Here is a 14,352-nt window from a genome sequence, read left to right on the forward strand (position 1 = left end):
AGTATACACACACACAGAGATGAGTATACTCACACACACAGGAATTCCCTACTGTAAACATCTTTCATTAGTGTGCTACAGTGTCACAGTTGATTAGCTGGTATTGACAAATTATTGTTGAATATTAAGTCCGTAGTTTACATTAGGGTTCACACTTTGTTGTGTAATTATGTGGGCTGGGACAAATAAGTGTTCTATCACTACAAGATTATAGGATCGTTTCACCACCCTAAAGATTTCTTATGATGGTTATACATGAATAGATGAATTCACCTCTTCCTCCCTCCCCCAAACCACTGGTCTTTTCACTGTCTGCATAGGTTTGCTCTTTTCAGAAGGTCACAGAGCTGGAATCATAGGGTATGTAGCATTTTCAAATCAGTGTCTTTGACTAAGCAATATGCATTTAAGTTTCCTCCATCGTTTTCTGCGGCTTGACAGCTCTGGGTTTCCTTCTTCCTTTTAAATGTATTTATTCGTTTTTGCTTTTGACAGTGCTGGGTCTGTGTTGCTGTGCAAGGGCTTTGCTCTCATTGCAGCAAGCCCGCAGGGCCCACACTCCTTTGTGGTGCGCAGGCTTCTCACTGCCGGCGCTTCTCTCGTCTCGGAGCATGGGCTCCAGGGCCCTCGGGCTTCAGTGGTTGTGGCTCACGGCTCCAGAGCTCGGGCTCGGCAGTTGTGGTGCCCGGGTTTCGTTGCCCCTCAGTCTGTGGGATCTCCCCAGACCAGGGATCAAACCTCTGTCTGCTGCATGGGCAGGCGGATTCTTAGCCACTGGACCACCAGAGAAGTCGGCTTTTTTCTTTTATTTGTAAGGATTTTGGTTTGTTTAAACTTTTTAGGCAGAGATTTCATGGTTTTGATCAAGTGTGGAAGTTTTTAAGCCATTATTTTTTAATACTGCTTCATTCCAATTTCTCAATTTTCTTCTAGAACTTCAATCAGACATTCTATGCCCTGCATTTCATATCTTTTATCTTTCCATGTTCTAGATAACGTCTTTAGATTTAAACCTTCAACTCTTACTAGCCTTATACTTAATTCATCCACTGAGTTTAATTTCGATGTTAGAGAGTTTTTTCCCCTAAAAATTTCATTTGATTTCATTTCAAACTTTTTTGTTGGTTTATATTTGTATCTTGTTCCTTGATCAAGTTCAAAATTTCTTCTTAAAGATCTATAAACATTGTAAACATAATTGTTTTCTATTCTCTATCTAGGAATTTCACTATTCTAGCCAGTTTACTGCTGGGTCCCCTCTGCCCACAGTATATACTGAATAAACATTCCTTCAGGGGATGATTGTATATATTGAGACTTTGGGATTCTAATTCTGTTGGGGGTCTTCCCCTATACTAGGCGGTTGTGTCCAGTAGGTTGTGAACGACACAGGAAATTTCTCTATTTTTAAAAAATTTACTTACTGATGCACCGGCTTGCTCTAGTTGTAGGAAGCAGAGGCCACTCTTCGTTGTGGTTTGCAGGCTGCTCACTAAAGTGGCTCTTCTTGTTGCAGAGCTGGCTCGAGGGCACGGGCTTCATAGTTGGGACACGTGGGCTCAACAGTTGTGGTTCCCAGGCTCTAGAGCACGGGCTCGGCAGTCATGGTGCCCAGGCTTAGATGCTGCACTGCATGTGGGATCCTCCCGGAGCAGGGATGATCCTCCCGGACCAGGGACGACCCTCCCGGACCAGGGACGATCCTCCCAGACAAGGGATGACCCTCCCAGACCAGGGACGCTCCTCCTGGACCAGGGATGCAAGCTGTGTCCCCTGCATTGGCAGGTGGATTCTCAGCCACTGGACCACCGGGGAAGCCCAGGAAGTTTCTATTTGAGTTGCAAGCTGACGTTACAAAGTCAAGTCCGGGGATGCGAGAGGTGGAGGCATTTTTAACTCCGAGTGAAGTGAAAAGTGCTCAGTCTTGTCCGATTCTTTGTGACCCCGTGGGCTATACAGTCCATGGAATTCTCATCAAACGTATGTGAAAGGACAGGGGCCCCCTCCCAACCGAGCACCCGCAACACACCGGGCGTCCTGCTTCCTCTGTTCTCAGTCACACGCCCCCCACCGCATTCATTTGAAGTCGAGTCTAGATGTCACACCACCCGTGCTTCATATTGCGTCATCACACGGCAGTGACTCCTCACTACAAGGCGAAGATTCCCCTTCTTAGCCGTAACCTCAAGACTGTCATCACATACACAGAAAAAATAAACAAGACTCTCTCCTTACTGTCATCAGATATACAGTCAGTATTCAAAGTCCCTTAATTGTCATAAATACATGTATGTTTATGTACGTGAAAGTGTTAGTTGCTCAGTTGTATGTGACTCTTGGCAACCCCATGGACTGTGGCTGGCCAGGCTCCTCTGTCCATGGGATGCTCCAGGCCAGAATACTGGAGTGGGCAGCCATTCCCTCCTCCAGGGGATCTTCCTGACCCAGGGACTGAACCCGGCTCTCGCATTATAGGCGGATTCTTTCCCAGCTGAGCCCCAGGGAAGCCCTTTAACCCCGAGAACCGTGCCCAATACCACTGTTTCCTTTACTCTCCTTTTGCTGAGGGTGTAGGGAGGTGAGAGCCCCAGTTTTATGGAAATGGCTCAGAGCACACTTTCCTTGCTACCCTGGGGCAGCCCCTCTGTCCTGCTCCCCACAGGACACCAAGGGTCAGGTCAGCAAAGGCCTCGCTGCTCAGAGGACAGATGCTTCTCTTCCTCCTCCTCCCCTTACCCCTGCCCCTCCTCCCCTCCTCCCCTCCTCTTCTTATCTTTTTCTCCCAGAGAATTACTCTTATTTATTTATTTGCATGCCTATCTGTTCATCAGTGCATTTAAAAGAACATGACTTTTTCATCAACCTTCTGTTATGGAAAACATCAAATACTTGTGAAAGGACAGGGCCCCCCTCCCAACCACGTACAGTGTTGTAGGTGTCTTGCTTCCTTTGTTCTCAGTCACATGCCCCCCACGGCATTCATTTGAAGTAGATTCTAGAGATCACATCATCTCAGCCTTATCTTGCAGTGACTCACTCACTACAAGGTAAGGATTCCCCTTCTTAGCCGTAACAACAAATCTGTCATCACGTACACAGAAAAAGTAACCAAGACTTTCCTTAAATCATCAGATCCACAGTCAGTGTTCAAAGACCCCTAATTATCATAAGTACATGTATGTTTATATACATGAAAGTGTTAGTTGCTCAGTCAAATCTGACTCTTGGCAACCCCACGGACTGCAGCCCACCAGGCTCCTCTGTCCGTGGGATGCTCCCGGCAAGAATACTGGAGTGGGCAGCCATTCCCTCCTCCAGGGGACCTTCCCGACCCAGGGGGTCAGACCCCCGTCTCCTGCACTGGAGGCAGATTCTTTACGCTCTGAGCCACCAGGGAAGCTGAGGTGCGTGTAGATACACACACGTCGCAGTTCATTTGTTTGAAGAGGATTCCAGGCGAGGGTCACACTCGGTGCTCTGTATGACCCTGCACCTTTTTTTCCCTCACAATGTATTTCTTGAAGGAATAAGATCATTTGCTTGTGGGGTTTCCTCCGGTCTGGATTTACTGGCTATGTCCATGCTGTAGCTGAACGTATTCTCTGTCATCTGGAGGCTGGCCTCATCCCTGGAGGCTTGATCACTTTCAGGCACAGATTTTCCATCAAGACAACAGCAGGCAGTTCCCGCCTCCCCGCCACGAGGTTCGCGATGTCGAGCTGCCTTCATCTCCGCGATGGTAGCGGCAGGGATGGGATGTGGAGTCTCAGCGCCTGCTTCCGCTAACCTCGGCGGCACCGCATGTGGTGATGGTCCCTTGCTCCTTCAGCCAGCCAGCAGGCAATCTTCTGCGAAGAGAAACTCCCACTCACTACCACGTGCTCAGCCACTCGGTCCGGCACATGTAGGATAAATGCCAGATTTTTTCTCCAAATGTTGTTGTTCAGTTGCTCAGTCGTGTCTGACTCTTTGGACCCCATGGAATGCAGCGCCCCAGGCTCCCCTGTCCTTCACGGTCTCCCAGAGTTTGCTCAGATTCATGACCACTGAGTCAGTGATGCCATCCAACCATCTCATCCTCTGTCGTCCCCTTTTCCTCCTGCCTTCTATCTTTCCCAACATCGGGATCTTCTCCAGTGAGTCAGCTCTTTGCATCAGGTGGCCAAAGTGTTGGAGCTTCGCTTCAGCATCAGTCCTTCCAATGAATATTCAGTGTTGATTTCCTTTAGGATGGACTGGTTGGATCTCCTTGCAGTCCAAGGGACTCTCAAGAGTCTTTACCACCACCACAGTTCGAAAGCATCAATTCTTCAGCACTCGACCTTCTTTATGGTCCAACTCTCACATCTGTACATGACTGCTGGAAAAACCATAGCTTAGACTATACAGACCTTTGTCAGCAAAGTGATGTCTCTGCTGCTTAACACACTGTCCACGGTTGTCACAGCTTTCCTTCTAAGGAGCAAGTGTCTTTGGATTTCCTGGCTGCTGTCACTGTCCACAGTGATTTTGGAGCCCAAGATAATAAAATCTGTGGCTGCTTCCATCTTTCCCCCTTCTGTTTGCCGTGCGTGAAACGATGGGACGAGATGCCAGGATCTTAAGTTTTTTGTGTTGAGTTTGTTTCAGTCTCCTCGTCACCCTCATCGAGAGGCTCTTCAGGTCCTCTTCACTTTCTGCCGTTAGAGTGGTATCATCTGCACATCTGAGGCTGTTGATATAATGTTTCTCCCAGCAATCTTGACTCCAGCTTATGACTCATCCAGCCTGGCATTTTCAAAACAGTAGTGAGTTTTCCCCCTGAACTCCTCCAAAGGTGGTCCTGGGTGAGGTCATGTTGCTTGGAACATGGTTGGATCAGAACAGGCATGACCATAAAGAGTATTCCAGCTGGAATCACGCTGGCTGCTCCTTGTGCCACGCTGGCCGGCGGGAGCCCTCAGATTGGCCCTGGGACCTTGGTACACCCAGCCCGAGTGGGCTGCCTCCTCCTGCCGTGATCCCAGGAGACGGCGGCGTCTCCTGCTCTAGCCCGTGAATCAGCCATTTCTCCAGGGAGTCTCTGGTTCTTTCCAGTAAGAAGAGGTATTTTAGACTTAGGCACCATTGTCTGCAGGCCAGGTGCTTCCTTTGAGTGGTCTGGTCTCTGTTTCCCTAGGGCTTTCCACTGAGCAGAACATAGAATTGTTTGTTTTTTTAAGATTAAAACAGATGCATTCACACTTATGTTTCCAATCCAGATTCAAGACAGTGGGTTTTTGTCCACCCCGTTCAGCACATGTGAAATGTCTTCCTCCCATACGAGACAGCGCATTTCCATGAGCCCACCACGCTCACTTTCTATCTTACTCACACCCCACCTACAGCACTCACAACAACACAGCCCTGCCCACCAGCAGGATGATGGCTGGTGACAGCATGATGTGAAAGTCTTATCTGAGTCACTGAGACCCCGTGGACTGTAGCCCGCCAGGCTCCTCTATCCATGGGATTCTCCAGGCGAGAATACTGGAGTGGGTAGCCATTCCCTTCTCCAGGGGATCTTCCTGACCCAAGGACTGAAGCTGGGTCTCCTGCACTGCAGGCAAGATTCTTTACCATCTGAACCCCCAGGGAAGCCCATGAAGGCCGTATGGGCTGTGATTTTTGCGCTCCTTCCCATCTTCAGTAGGTCCCACTGGGATCTGTGATGGCACTGAATACTCCCCCTCAGATCATGCCACGAAGGACACTCATCCTGGGCTTTGGTTTCATTGCACTTTGGATTTTTAGGAATTGCTATTTCATCTTGAAAATAATTTGTAAGTGAAAACAGGTGCCTGGTTCCAAAGTCAAAACTACAAAGCAGGGTGCAGACAGTTCTAGAGCCTCTGATGCCCTCACCCCCACCTTGGAAGACCAGGCCCCCATACCTGCGTCTCTGACCCCATGCTGCCCTGTCCTGGAGAAGCGCCCAAGCAGCTCGGAGGCCCCCTCCCTTCAGTGTAGCTTTTCCATGGGGTGCCTGGAGGATTGGGGGGTGATTCCCGCCATGTTGCTACTTCAGTTAGCTTGTATTTTTTAAGAAGTTTCGAAAGACATATTTTATCCCACATCTCTAAGTGTCTTAGGGTAACAGGGATCCTTCCTTCCTGCCTTCTCTTCTCCCCTTCCTTCCTCATTTCTTTCTTTCAGAGTAAGCCTTCCATCTGACCAGAAACAGAAGGCTCGTGCTTTCCTTTGCTAATTAAAACATTGACGTATTAAGTTAAAACAGACCCACGCAGGGCAGGAACTGTGGAGCCAAGTGACCCACAGAGATGAGGGTCTCCTAGGGGACAGTGGAGCTCCTGGGAGCCTGGAACAGGGGCTTCCTGGAGGCGGTGACCCAGTTAAGGGTGGGGGTGTCTCTGAGACTTGGCGACTCACATGAGCAAAGGCCAGAGAGCCCGTCCGCCGGGGGTAGCAGGCCCGTGAGGAGCCAGGTCCGATTTTCACCCTCCTGGCAGCGCTGGCCACCGGGAGCACCAGTCATCCCCGCTCCCTTCTCACCCTCGGGGCCCGACACACTCATCCCCGTCTCAGCGCTGCTGGGACTCCACCAAGGCCTGGGGGCTCAGCCGGCCCCGGGGCAGCGCTGACCCCTGCCATGGCTGTCTTGCAGGCATCCTCTACGGCACGATGGCCATGGAGCTGGGTGGCAGGGTGACCATCGAGTGTGAGAAGAACAGCTTGCAGGCTGAGCTGGAGTTCAAGCTCCAGGTAGCACAGGCAGCTCAGCCACCTCAGGGCCTTGGGGGGCGTGGGGCTCGGGCAGGGGAGAGGCGAGGCCTTGGGAGGTCCCCCACCACCCTCTCTGTGCCCAGGGATGGTTTCCTGATCAGGGGCACACGGATGAGCAGCTCCTGGCCGTCCTGTAGCACAGCCGGAGCCTGTGAGGGGCGCAGAGAGGGGAAGGGGCTGCCCGCAGACCACACAGCAGAGACAGGCGAGGCCGAGGCCCGTCCCCACCATGGGGCACCGAGGCCTGGCAGGGACCCTGCACCCTGGAGCTCTGGCTGGGCTGTGGGCGAGTGTGGCCGCCCCTGCTGTGCACCAGGGCTGGGAGCTCGCACCCCCACGAGGAAGGGGCCCCTCCTCCTCCCCAGCTCAGCGCCCTCACCCGCGTCCGTCTCGGGCATGTCCCCACAGCCCTTCTTCGGGGGCAGCACGAGCATCAACCAGATCTCGGGGAAGATCACGTCGGGCGAGGAGGTCCTGGCGCGGCTCACGGGACACTGGGTAAGGCCCGCCTCTGGGCAGGCGCGGGCGGGAGGGCGGGCCGGGGCTCTGGAGGCCACGGCCGGTGCCTCTGACCCGCCCAGCCACCTGGGGCAGGACAGGGAAGTGTTCATCAAGGAGGAGGGCAGAGGAGGCCCTGAGCTCTTCTGGAACCCCAGCGAGGAGGTGCGCAGGCAGCGGCTGAAGCGGTACACAGTGCTGCTGGAGGAGCAGATGGAGCTGGAGTCGGAGAGGTGAGGCCTGGGTGCTGCAGGACCCCGACCCCAGCCGGAGCGGCCAGGCTGGCAGCTGCGATCCCTGGATGCATGTTCCCTGGATGTCCCTGGCACGAGGACAGACCCGAGGGGATCCCTGGTGGCAGAGGACACGTCCGGCTGTGGGAAGCCAGAGGGAGAGAAAGGGAGGCCTGGGGGAAGAGCGAGCTCTGTAGGGAGGGCCCTGTGGTGCCAAGTGTGCACCCAGCATAGGAAAGAACCATCTCATGGTAAATAAACAGTGCCCAGGAGAGATGGGCACCCTGATAGGTAGTGAGCTCCTTATCGCTGGAGGCAATCAAATGGAGGTTGCTCTGAGCCTCCCCTCTAGTGTGAAGGGTCAAGGCTGCCCAGGTCCCCTTGGCTCAGAGCGGGTGCTCCACTTGCAGGCTCTGGCAGCACGTCACCAGGGCCATCAGCGAGGGTGACCAGCACAAAGCCACACAGGAGAAGTTTTCCCTAGAGGAGGCGCAGCGGCAGCGGGCCCGGGAGCGCCAGCAGAACCTGGTGCCCTGGACGCCCCAGCTCTTCCACCTGGACCCTGCCACCCAGGAGTGGCGCTACCGATACGAGAAGTGAGTGGCGGCAGGCTGCCCGCAGACCCCCACTGTCCTGGCCCTGAGTGATGGGGAGGGAGGGCCACGCGGGGGCTGCTCTCGGGGGCAGGCTGTGGTCACTCCCCTGGGGGCTTCAGCCCTGATGAGAGGCTGAGGGCTGGGCCGGGAGGGGGCCCCTCACTGTGTGGGCCACCGCCCCTGCCAACCCACACTCTCTGGACTCCCCCCAGCCGCAGCCCCTGGGACCCCCTGAAGGACATCGCCCAGTTTGAGCAAGATGGGGTCCTGCACACCCTGCAGCGGGAGACCACCTTCCTGGGCAGCCCGGGGCCCAGGCACCAGGTCAGAACCAGCCCTGGGCCCGGCCTGGGGTCCTCCGCCCCCACGTCACACCCAGCTAACCTGGCCCTCCTCTTCTGGGTCCCCATCACTCTGACCCACACACATCCCAGCAGGGTCTCCCCTAGTGTCCCCCTGGGTCCCTGTTCCACCTTTCCCCACCCAGCAAGGGGCCAAGACCCTCCCCTTGCAGGACACGCAGTTCCTGGGACACCCCAATGTTCAGGGCACTGTGCTGGGGTGCACTGGCCCTGCCCCGTCGCTCCCCAGAACCGTTCCCCGTGGTGTCGGCGGGGCGGTATCCCATTGTACAGATGAAAACACTGAGCCTCAGGGCAGCCCAGGGGCTTGCCCAAGTAGCAGGAGGAGGAGGAGGTGGCATTTGCACAGACTCCTGGGCCTCTGTGGGTGGGTGAGGAGGGTGGGGGTGGGGTGGGGAGGACAGCGGGAGGCCCTGGGGAGCACAAGGGAGGAGCACTCTGGCAGAGGTGCCACTTCAGGGGGAGCCCAGGGCGGCCCCACGTGTGGATCAGTGCCCGCTGGGTGCCCACTGTGCATACAACGGGGGGGCACTCCCCCCTGGGCAGGGAGGCGTGGACTCCCCCATCTTGCCCTGTGGCCCCAATTTCCCCAGCAAACGGGGGCGGAGGTACCTCCCGAGCCGTGTGTGTCCCAGCCCCTTCCCCCACGTGCCGCAGCCCCTCAGCCGGGACCGGATAGCCCTGTCTCTCCCGCACGAGTGCCCCCGGCAGGCCTCTTCACCCTCCTCTCTCTCCTCAGCCTCTCTGGTCAAAACGGGCCCCACCACACCCCAAAACCTGCCTGTGTGGGAAGCCCCCGTGCCCCGGCTCTGACCACACTCATCGGGGGCAAGGGCCTCCATGCAGGGTGTCGGGCACCCCCGGGCCCTCGCAGGGACAGGCCTCCGGTCACGCGGCCACCCCTGTTCTCGGGAGGCTTCTCTGAGGCTGGCCGGCCCGGGGGTCCCCGCGTCCACGCTGGGGAAGCCCCGGCCGTCCGCGCGCGCTGGGAGGGTCAGCCCTGCCGGCCCCGGAGTCCTGTGGCCCGGCCCCCGTCGTCTCCCTCTGTATGGGGGGTCGGAGCGGGGTGGTGGGCGCTGCAGTCAGGTCAGGGCCGGGCCTGTCACCCGCTCAGAGCCAGCAGCCTCCGCCGCTGCCGGCCGCCTTCTGCGGCACAGGTGGCCCCGCGGGTGCGCGCGGGGGTGCGCGGGTGCGCGCGGGGGGTGCGCGGGTGCGCGCGGGGGTGCGCGGGTGCGCGGGTGCGCGCGGGGGTGCGCGGGGGTGCGGGTGCGCGCGGGGGGTGCGCGGGGGGCGCGCGGGGGTGCGGGTGCGCGCGGGGGTGCGCGGGTGCGCGCGGGGGCGTGCGGGGGCGCGCGGGGGTGCGGGGGCGCGCGGGGGCGCGCGGGGGGTGCGCGGGTGTGCGCGTGGGTGCGGGGGGCGCGCGGGGGCGTGCGGGGGCGCGCGGGGGCGTGCGGGGGTGCGGGGGCGCGCGGGGGGTGCGCGGGGGGCGCGCGGGGGGTGCGCGGGTGTGCGCGTGGGTGCGGGGGCGCGCGGGGGCGTGCGGGGGGCGCGCGGGTGCGCGCGGGGGTGCGGGGGCGCGCGGGGGCGTGCGGGGGCGCGCGGGGGTGCGCGGGCGCGCGGGGGCGTGCGGGGGCGCGCGGGGGGTGCGCGGGTGCGCGCGGGGGTGCGGGGGCGCGCGGGGGTGCGCGGGCGCGCGGGGGCGCGCGGGGGCGTGCGGGGGCGCGCGGGGGTGCGGGGGCGCGCGGGGGCGTGCGGGGGCGCGCGCGGGGTGCGCGGGGGTGCGGGGGGTGCGCGGGTGCGCGCGGGGGCGCGGGTGCGCGCGGGGGGTGCGCGCGGGGGTGCGGGTGCGCGCGGGGGTGCGCGGGGGGCGCGCGGGGGTGCGGGGGCGCGCGGGGGCGCGGGGGCGCGCGGGGGCGCGCGGGGGCGCGGGGGCGCGCGGGGGCGCGCGGGCTGCGGCTCAGCTGCTCCGTCTCCCCCAGGGGCCCGCCCCCAAGCCGCGGCTCCGCAAGCCCAGCGACCAGCCCTCCGGCCACAGCCAGGTCACCGAGAGCAGCGGCTCCACGCCCGAGTCCTGCCCCGAGCTCTCTGACGAGGAGGAGGAGAACGGAGACTTTGTTCCGGGTGAGACCTGTGGGCCGACCCTCTGGACGGTGCAGCCGGTGGGGACGGGCGAGGGGGCCGGGCTCTGAGTCTGCTCTTGGGGCGGGGCGCCCAGCGAGGGGCGGGGCTTGCCTGTCTGGCCTGTGACTCTCCGGGTGGGCTCCCACTTCCTGGTCCCCTGTCTTCAGGGAGTGCCTGTCTCCCCGTTTGACCCCCTGGGCTTATCAGAGGCTGGCTGATCCTGGGAGTTTCCTCCGGAGTGGGCACCACCTCCCTCTTGTGCCAGTGGCTGCAGGGAGGCGGGCGGTAACCTCAGGCCCCCACCCGCCCATCCTCACCTCTCCCCGCTCCTTCCTGACGCCTGTAGGCTGCGAGAGCCCATGCCCTCGGTGTGGGAAGGAGGCGCGGCGGCTGCAGGTGCTGCACGAGGCGATCCTGTCCATCCGGGAGGCCCAGCAGGAGCTGCACAGGTGCGCCGCCCTCGGAGGACCAGCTGGGGGGCGCGGGGTCAGAGTGCAGGACGGCCAGAACCCCGAGGGGCGGAGCTAGATGGAAGCTGGAAGAAGGTACCAGCGGCAGTGGCCCCCCGAGCCCCAAAACCAGTAGGACCTCAGAAATAGCGGGCCAAGTCATGTCAGGGGGCCTAGGAACACGTTCGGTTTCTGACGCCCCCTCTCCCCCAGAGCCAGGCTCCAGTCAAGACGGCAAGTCTCTGAGCTGCAAAACCTTGGTCTGTCTGGGCCTCAGTCTCCCCATCTGTGAACTGGGGTTGACAGCAGTGCCCCTGGGGCGGGAGGAAGATGGAGCAGAGGGTGAGGCTCTGAGCCTGGCGCCCCGAGAGCCCTTGGCAGCTGTGAACACCTGAGCTGCTCTTGGGAGCCTAGAATCTCATGTCTGTAACGAGGCCAGCCCTACTTCCCCTGCGACTCACCCAAGGGGGCCCAGAGGTGTTTCTCACCCTTTGGTACCAGCTCCATGGTGATGCTGTGCAGGGCCAAGGGAAACGGAGACTGACACCTTGTAAGAGTGGGGGAGGGGCACGGTCTCCATGATCAGGGAGGGCTTCCTGGAGGAGGATGCGTTTGGGCAGGGCGGAGCTGGAAATGGGGAATGCAGAGGTCAGTCCCGAGTGGCGGGCACCACAGGATGGCCGCTGCCAGGAGGAGGGGCAGTTGAGGTGAGAGACCAAGACGAAGGAGCCCGGCCCGGAGGCCGTGGGAACCAGGAGGGGGGTTAGGGCACCACAGAAGGAGATTTGCTGCTTTGCTGCGAGGGAGGGGGTGGAAACACAGCCAATAGCTTCAGCCTTTGGTCCAGACACAGTGATGTCAAGAGGCCAGGACAGAGCTGCAGCTTTCCTGGGCTGCCAGCCAAGCCCAGACTGGCAGCTTCAGCTACAGGCATTTGCCCCTCCTGGGCCTTGAGGCTGGAAATCCCAGATCAGAGCAGGGCTGGTCCTCCCGAGGCTGCTCTCCTAGGCGTGCAGACGACGGCCGTCTCCTCCCTGCGTCCTCACAGGGTTGTCCCTCTGTGTGTGTCTGTGTCCTGACCTCCTCTTCTTACAGGGACCCCCAGTCCTGTGGGATGAGGGCCCAGCCTAGTGACCCCATTTCTTTATTTACCCCTGTAAAGGTCACATCTCCAAACAGTTGCGTTCTGGCTGCTGGGGGTCAGGACTCCAACACAGGACTTGCAGACGCCGTTCAGCCCACGGCAGTGGAGGTGGGAGGGGGGATGTGAGAGCCCCAGCTCCACTAGCCCTGACCCCTCTCCCTGAAGGGTGTGCCCAGGGAGCCCCAGGCAGCCACTGTGCCCTGGGGCCCTCCCCTACGCGAGCCCCTGGCCCCGTTTTCACCCGAGGGCCAGACTCCTCACCTTGCTGCTTGGCTGGCCAAGGCTGAACCGCTGCGCCCTCTCGTTCCAGGCACCTCTCGGCCATGCTGAGCTCCACGGCCCGCGCCAGGCAGGCCCCGACCCCGGGCCCCCTGCACAGCCCTCGCTCTTGGTTCCTGCTCTGCATGTTCCTGGCGTGTCAGCTGCTCATTAACTACATCCTCAAATAAGAGCCCAGTGGGGATGGCGTGGGCATCGTCTGCAGGACTAGGGGACAGGGGAAGCCGAGCCTCCCTCCCAGGCACCTAGCACTTTAAGCCAGCCCTATGGAGGCAGAGACTCCGTGAGCATGGCCCACGTGGACGGAGGAACCCACGGCTGCAGGACAGCAGGAGGGACCTGGGTGGGGGGGGGGTTGCTGCGCGGGATACCCCTGGCGAGGCGCTGGCCTTTCCCACAGGGCCCTCCACCCCGCGCTGGCCTTAATGCTGAAGCCAAATGCCACTTTCACCCTGGGCCACGCTCTCTGGCAGCCTTGCCTCATCACCCCCTCCCCGGGCAGCCTCAGGGGGCTGATGGTGAAGGGGCAGGAGGGCCCGCCGGGCTCCAGGTGTTGCCCCTCAGCAGCGGTGAGTAGGAGGCTCTGAGGAGCAAGCCGGCACCCCAGGTCCTCTTGGGTGCCCAACACACAGAGCATCCCTTCCCGAGTCCCCGCCCACGCTGTCCTGGACGGGCCGCAGGTGGGCTTCAGGCGCCGGCTGGGCTGCAATGGGGCTTCCTTCTGCCCCCTGTGCCGTCTGCACGGTGGGGCCCAGTTCATACACTTCACAGGCCCAGCCCATCTCCCTCAGCCAGGACATGCCAAGCTGGGGTGGGCACATCTGAGCATGGCGTGTCTGGGGGGCATTCCTGGCCTGGGCCCGAGGGGGGACACTTTATTCAGACAGACATGCACGGTCTTCCCTTCCCACACATTTTTAATAAACGCAATTGCAATATTTTAGGCAGGCTGCGAACAGCGTCTGTCAACTGGCCTCTGTTCCTGTGTCAAATGCTGTGTGTGTGTGTGTGTGTGTGTGTGTGTGTGTGTGTGTGCAGGCTGCGAACAGCGTCTGTCAACTGGCCTCTGTTCCTGTGTCAAATGCTGTGTGTGTGTGTGTGTGTGTGTGTGTGTGTGTGTGAAGCTCTGCACATGCAGACACAGACGGGGCCGTACATTCAGCTGTGATGGTGCCACCTGAGCTGACCAGTTTTTTATCTATGTCTTGCTCCTCCTCCAATTTGGGGACACGTCTCCACGTGTGAAATAAACAGACGCACATGTTGTATGCTGCCTTCTTGGGGAAATTCTGGAAACCAGTAGGGTTGGGGTGTCTCAGGGGAGAGATTCGATGCCAGCAGAAGCTGTCTGGGGCTGGAGGGGCCCAGGGAAGGGTTGGGGCCTCGAGGATGGAGGGAGGAGGTCTGGCGTGGAGGGGCGTGCAGTCTGCAGGGAGCGGAGAGACGCAGTCCGCGCCCCCTCCCCACCTCTGAGGAGCCAGTGCAGGAGGCCTGGGACCCGTCCAGCAGCCGATGAGCCGGCTCAGGACATGGGGGTGCTGCCCACGGGGCACTCCAGGGGGCATTTGGCCTGGTCCCTTCCCCACAATCACAACCCACTCCCCCCCTCTCCAGCTGCCCCCAGGCAGCCCCTCAGTTCCACTGTGGCTACCGTTCCCAGTACTCCTGGCCACCAGGTCCAGGGGAGTGGGCTGGCCTTTGCTGGGACAGCCCAGGATGCCCCTGAAGGGGGGGGTCGGGGCAGCTGACTGCAGACCACACCCCACAGTACAAGGAGACCGCGGCCCGGCCCTGACGGACATGAAGGATAAAAGAGAGGGAGAGGCCGTGGGACAAGATGGACATCGGCTGGGGCCAAGGGAGGGGCAGGTGTGCCCTGCCGTCCCTGCCGTCCCAGCCCTCCCCGCC

General features: G+C 60.1%; 1 protein-coding gene across 4 annotated transcripts in view; it reads left to right on the plus strand.

Moving 5' to 3' along the window:
• OSBPL5 (oxysterol binding protein like 5) overlaps positions 1-13,387 on the plus strand; it is a 72,058-nt gene extending 58,671 nt beyond the window's left edge. For 3 of the 4 annotated variants that reach the window (XM_052661800.1, XM_052661799.1, XM_052661801.1), the window contains exons 15-22: positions 6,644-6,741; positions 7,171-7,260; positions 7,357-7,493; positions 7,904-8,089; positions 8,302-8,413; positions 10,431-10,572; positions 10,919-11,021; positions 12,476-13,387. In XM_052661800.1, coding sequence (XP_052517760.1) covers positions 6,644-6,741; positions 7,171-7,260; positions 7,357-7,493; positions 7,904-8,089; positions 8,302-8,413; positions 10,431-10,572; positions 10,919-11,021; positions 12,476-12,614 — 1,007 coding nt within the window. In that variant the 3' untranslated portion in view covers positions 12,615-13,387. The remainder of the gene's footprint in view (positions 1-6,643; positions 6,742-7,170; positions 7,261-7,356; positions 7,494-7,903; positions 8,090-8,301; positions 8,414-10,430; positions 10,573-10,918; positions 11,022-12,475) is intronic. The other variant, XM_052661802.1, reaches the window with a different exon arrangement.
• The last annotated feature ends 965 nt before the right edge of the window (positions 13,388-14,352 follow it).

This window comes from Budorcas taxicolor, chromosome 25, assembly GCF_023091745.1.
Source record: "Budorcas taxicolor isolate Tak-1 chromosome 25, Takin1.1, whole genome shotgun sequence".
Taxonomy (NCBI): domain Eukaryota; kingdom Metazoa; phylum Chordata; class Mammalia; order Artiodactyla; family Bovidae; genus Budorcas; species Budorcas taxicolor.